The 5505-nt window shown below is 42.4% G+C and overlaps 1 protein-coding gene across 1 annotated transcript; it reads left to right on the top strand.

The window, feature by feature from the left end:
- Positions 1 to 1079: 1079 nt before the first annotated feature.
- On the top strand, positions 1080 to 4431 carry cks1b (CDC28 protein kinase regulatory subunit 1B). The gene is made up of 4 exons (XM_056298712.1): positions 1080 to 1169; positions 1374 to 1444; positions 1635 to 1762; positions 3339 to 4431. The coding sequence occupies exons 2-4, from the start codon at positions 1383 to 1385 to the stop codon at positions 3383 to 3385; spliced, it is 237 nt and encodes a 78-aa protein (XP_056154687.1). The 5' UTR covers positions 1080 to 1169; positions 1374 to 1382; the 3' UTR covers positions 3386 to 4431.
- The last annotated feature ends 1074 nt before the right edge of the window (positions 4432 to 5505 follow it).

The raw sequence follows: 5505 nt of genomic DNA, 5'->3' as shown, positions 1-5505 counted from the left end.
CTGCGTCACACCAACAGAGACGCGTCTTTTCCAATGGGATCTAAACACAGGCAACTTTGCTACCGCCCTAAACCAAAGGAAAGCCAATCAGGTTTGAGTGTCGTGTCAGGAAACCGACGTGCGTCTCAACTTGATTGACGCTCACAGGTGAAAGTGGCAGGTGAAGAATTTAAAGAGCTTCCTCTTTGATTGCTTGGGAGTGTGAACCCAACTCTAAAGATACGTCCATGCATCCATATATACTGCAGGGAAGAGACAACCACGACCAGCCGTACATTGACACGTCTGCAGAGCTATATTTGTGCGGGGACTTACCAGTGTGGACAACCCCTCGAGTCCAGCTGCGTGACTATGGTTGTTAATTTCATCATCGGGCCTATTTTCTTCCATAATAAGATTGCAGTTGGAAATACATTGTCTGTAATAAAACACCGCTTTGACACTCTTCGAGAGAAAATGTTGCAGAAATCCTTGGAATAATAGGAAAATAAACCCCAGTGCAATTAAATTGTGCTGCTCGCATCATTCCTGAAAGGCATTTTTGTAGTTATTTATAATGTGATTCTGATTTTTAAGACATTTCGTGAAATTTGTTTTTGTGAACCGATGACTGTAAACAGTCTATCTTAACATTCTTGTTTTTTTTTTATTACATCTGGCTTTTTTAAAGGTTGATTTCAGAATAAAAATATATTGTTTACTTTTAGCAGAAACACACATCCGTTGACTTATGGTGACATACCAACACAATTTACATGATAAACTGTAAACGTCCACGATTCCATCAGTAAAAAATGCATAATTTGCACGTAGTGATCATATGTGACATCATAACAGCGCCATGTGGGTCATTGGTTACATAACAAATGAAAGTATGTCATGATTAGACAAAATGTCAAATTGATGCAGTGCCATAATTACGTCACCCGACTTGCTGGCCAGTCAGGGGATCGTACAGGGATCATGTGATAGTGTGAGCCAGCCAATAGCTGAGGACGTATTCGAATTCCTGACCAATAGGAGTCAATAAGGGCTTTTTGAACGACGAAAGGCGGGCACCAGCCTCATTTGAGAGGGAAGCATCCGAGGAGTTGGACGTTTAAACAAGTGGAGTACGCTAAAACGGGGATATTTGCCCATAAAGCGTCCGGCTATCACGCTTATAAAACGTAAGTGTTGACACTCTATATATTTAACGGGTGAAAGTAAATAATTTTTAAGTTTAGCGTTGACCCTAGTTGTTAAATGGCATAACCAAGATGGCAGTCCGCACCCAGTAGTGTGGCGATGCATGACCTGTAATGTTCACATGCAACAAAACGATCTGCTTTGGTTGTCTGTTGACATTATGGGTGTTTTCTTTCGTATTACAGACTGTAATCATGTCGTCTCAAAAGCAAATCTACTACTCCGATAAATACGACGACGACAAGTACGAATACAGGTAGGCATCTACGGCTTTTAACCTCGTATATAAACTAAGTTTTGTTTGAAATGCAAGTCGACAACGTGGCATGGTGGTCCGCGTCCCTCTTGCCCAAACCTATCTTGCCGCGATGTCGTCGTCATGTCCCAATTCTTTTTTTCTTAAACTTGCCCCCCCCCCCCCTCATTTCCGCCCCTTGTCTAAATAGGCACGTGATGTTGCCCAAGGATATTGCCAAGCGTGTGCCCAAGACCCATCTGATGTCTGAGACTGAGTGGAGGAATCTGGGTGTCCAGCAGAGCCAAGGATGGGTACATTACATGATCCACCAGCCAGGTAACCATTATTAACCATTTATTGTTGAACACTCGTATCGTGTTCCTGACTCGTTTGTCAGGAACACAAATAGACTTGATTGGAAAGTAGCCCCAGGGCAATCGAGTCATTACCCCCCCCCCCAGTGATTTTTGGATACCAAAATCAAAATCTTGTTTTTCATTAATGTCCCGTTTAACTGCCATTTTTCAATTGCACATTTGTTTCATGTATCAGAATCGTGTTTATTGGCCATGTAGGTTTGCACACACATGGAATTTGACTTGGGTTCCATAGCTTTCTCAGGGTACTTAGCATAGAATTACAACACAATAGTCTTCAAATGTATATATCTGGATATACGAGGATTGACCATACAGGTGAAATAAGAGGTGATATGGTGCAGAGAATATATCGGAGATGCTGAAATAGATGTTAACAGGTTACTTGCATACATGCCTGAGGTAGATGGACATGACAGAGCGTACCAGTATATGTACAATGTACAGTATATACAAAATGGTTGGCTTTGTTGACAGTGCTAAGCGTTCATTTGAATGACAGCCTGTGGAAAGAATATCTGGTTGTTTTGGGGTACAGCACCTACCAGAGGGGAGTTGGAGCAGGGTGGTGATGGGTCTGCAGGGATGTTGCCTACCCATTTCTTGAGTCTGGAGGTGTATAAGACCTGAATGGAGGGATGGTTGGATCCAATGAATGTAGTCCTTGTCACATCTCTGCCATTTTTTAGTGTAGGTGCAAGGTAGGGGAAAATTTGGATATGTTATTCTTGAGATGCAGGTCTTCCTGATTGAAGTAATAGATGACACTCAATTTCAATGTTTATCAACTGTTTCATAAGGCCTCATAGAGATTATTTGTATTGTTGGTAGCTAGGTGTTCACTGTTTGGAACACATCTGTTTTTAAAAAGTACAGTTGAAACAGTGCAGAGTATTAATTGCATTCTCTAAAAGAGAACATTAAAGATTGGAAGCTGGACCAACCGATATGCCCAAAATCATGAAGATGAGTTGCACTTAACATCTGATACAGTAGATGAACCGTTATGTTTGGACTTGTCCCATCTCATTTCTAATAGCTTTGTTCCAGACAAGCCCTCAACTATCTTAAGGACATATTCAGTTTTAAGTATCATTGCTCCAATGAGAGAAAACACAATATGGCCGTGTATCCTGTTACAACCCTTTTTGATGAAATTCTTTGAAAAGGTTACCAGCATATGGTCACAGAGCACCCAGAAACGCAATTTGCCCTCATTCAAAGTGTTCAAACACCCAGGGATTCAACAGTTATTGTTTGCTTGTTAGTTGAATTTGCTTGATTTATCAAGGCAAAGCAGCAGGAGGAGGGCACGGCAGTATAGTGAGTGTTGGCATTTGCCTTAGTACTACTATACAATATGGATTCAAACATCTGTCCCATTCCCCACCAGACCTTGGGATTTTTTTTTTTTCATGGATCCTGACAGTCCAGTAGGAGTGAGGTTTCCTCGGGGATCAGTAGTTTGTTTTGCACTCATTTTGATTTCTCTCATGCAGTCAGTCACCCTCTGCCTCTGTTTTTTCTCATGCCAGAGCCACACATTCTGCTCTTCCGACGCCCCCTGCCTAACCCCAAGTGAGCTACAAGATGGATGATTCTCTGGGTTCCAAGAAGGTCAGTCTTGCTGAGGTGCCCCACCTAATGGCTCATCAGAAGGATCACACCCTTGCAGATGGACAAGCTTCTTTTTTTCTTCTTCCTTTTTTTGGCTGTGTTGAGGGTGGTTTTGTAAATTGTTCTCATGAACCTCAGTGGTTGGCCCGATAGCCTTGGACCTGGGAAAGGACAAAGCCGGTAATGAGAGAACTGTTCAAAATGGGAGTCTTGAAGGGGATCATGAGACTTGCCTTGAAAGAAGACTTGTGCGTGTGTCGACTGATGCAGCATTTCGAGTCCTCGCCATTGTCCATTACTAATTTCTTATGTCAGTCTCTTCCAGTTTCTGTAAATGTTCACCTAGAGGAACATGGTATTACGATCTGTGGAGAGAAATGTTTATTAAACTATATAATGGTGTAGAACCAATGTCTTTTGTTCCAGTGCTCTGGTCAGAACACAAGATGGGTTGATCCATCTGGTGTTAAACTACATGGCCTTATGTTCTGACCGAACTCAACATCAACTGCGGTTTTTGCATGTGGCATGGCGCTGCTCTGTTTAAATGACATAACATGACATTTAACAACTTTAATCATGCACATGAAATGATCTGCATCTGTAATGGTAGTCCACCTCCCAATACACTGTAAGTTTTGGACCCCTATCAGGAATGTTACTTGGCTTCTTTTTTTTTTCCCTGATATGCATGGTTATGAATTCATTGGTTTGATCAGCTGCTCATATTTATAAACATACCCTTTTCTGAAGAATTAAAGTTTCCTTTTCAAACCTACTTTTTGAGTAAAAACTTTGAGGGCGTTTGCCCCACCTTGAGGTGTCCTTCATGGCCTGTTTTTATTAAAGTAGTGATAACTATTGACTGGTTAGTACATCTGGTCAGGAAATGGGATTAATACCTTGTCTGATTTGGTTCACAGAATGAATGCTCTGAGTATGGCACATGGAGTCTAACATATTCTGTGTCTTGGTAAATAAATCTTCAGACTAGTTTCATCTTGTAGACAAGGAATTTGTCATTAATTTAACATAGACTCACAACTGATCATGTCCTAGGTAATTCTATAACGGCATATGAATGTGGTTAAGTGTAACTGGTTGAATTTGGAAGTATTGAATGCTATTTTATTGCGCTTGGCAAAAGTGTCCCCAAACCAAAGGCATTTCCTGTGGCAAGGAATGGCTGAGTTGGTTATGTCCTACTTCAGCATTGATTTTTTTTTTTTTTTTTTTTTTTTTTTGGAGATACTTTACTGATCCCCTTACACTCGGAATTTAACCCATCCAAGCTGTGTAGCTAGGAGCAGTGGGCAGCCACCGTGCAGCACCTGGGCACCAACTCCAGTTCGTCTTGCCATGCCTCGGTAAAGGGCACAGACAGGAGTGTAAACCCTAACGTGCACGTCTTTTTTGATGGTGGGGGAAACTGGAGCATCCAGAGAAAATTCACTGTAGACACGGGGAGAACATGCAAACTCTACACTGAATAACCTGCTTCCCACCATCCTGAATTGGGTGAAGTGGGAACAGACGATGGATGTTAACCTGCTTGTTTGAATGCTGGCCACGTAATCAATTTTGTCCAGGTCCCTGTATCTCTTTTTCTTTAATAAAAGACCTTACACTTTTCAGAGTGAACACAACCTGTTACCCGAGATGACTTTGTTTTCTGGAATAACATTTAAGAGAGATGCTAGGACAGGTTTTGAAAATTTCTATAGGTTTCAACATGGGCAAAATGTGAGATTATGTGCACAGAATGTAGCAGGTTTTCTCAAAATATTATGGGCAGCAAGCCACGGCCTTCACTCTTTGCCGTGTTTAACATAGGTAGCTGATCTCGGTATTGAGGGGGCGTCTGGGTAGTGTGACGGTCTATTCCGTTACCTACCAACACGGGGATCACCGGTTCGAATCCCTCTGTTACCTCCGGCTTGGTCGGGCGTCCCTACACACAGTTGCCTGTGTCTGCGGGTGGGGAGCCGGATGTGGGTATGTGTCCTGGTCGCTGCACTAGTGCGTTCTCTGGTCGGTCGGGGTGCCGGCTCAGGGGGGAGGGGGAATAGCCTTTCTAAAAAAAAA

Source organism: Lampris incognitus, chromosome 18, assembly GCF_029633865.1.
Source record: "Lampris incognitus isolate fLamInc1 chromosome 18, fLamInc1.hap2, whole genome shotgun sequence".
Lineage (NCBI taxonomy): Eukaryota > Metazoa > Chordata > Actinopteri > Lampriformes > Lampridae > Lampris > Lampris incognitus.
The sequence above is the reverse complement of the archived record's forward strand: the minus strand, read 5'-3'. Positions and strand labels throughout refer to the sequence as shown.

Excerpts from the sequence above, each read along its gene's own strand:
- cks1b (XM_056298712.1), top strand. The coding sequence starts at position 1,383 with ATGTCGTCTCAAAAGCAAATCTACTACTCCGATAAATACGACGACGAC. Across the intron at positions 1,445-1,634 it reads GACGACAAGTACGAATACAG|GCACGTGATGTTGCCCAAGG; the intron begins GTAGGCATCTAC and ends TTGTCTAAATAG. Across the intron at positions 1,763-3,338 it reads TTACATGATCCACCAGCCAG|AGCCACACATTCTGCTCTTC; the intron begins GTAACCATTATT and ends TTCTCATGCCAG.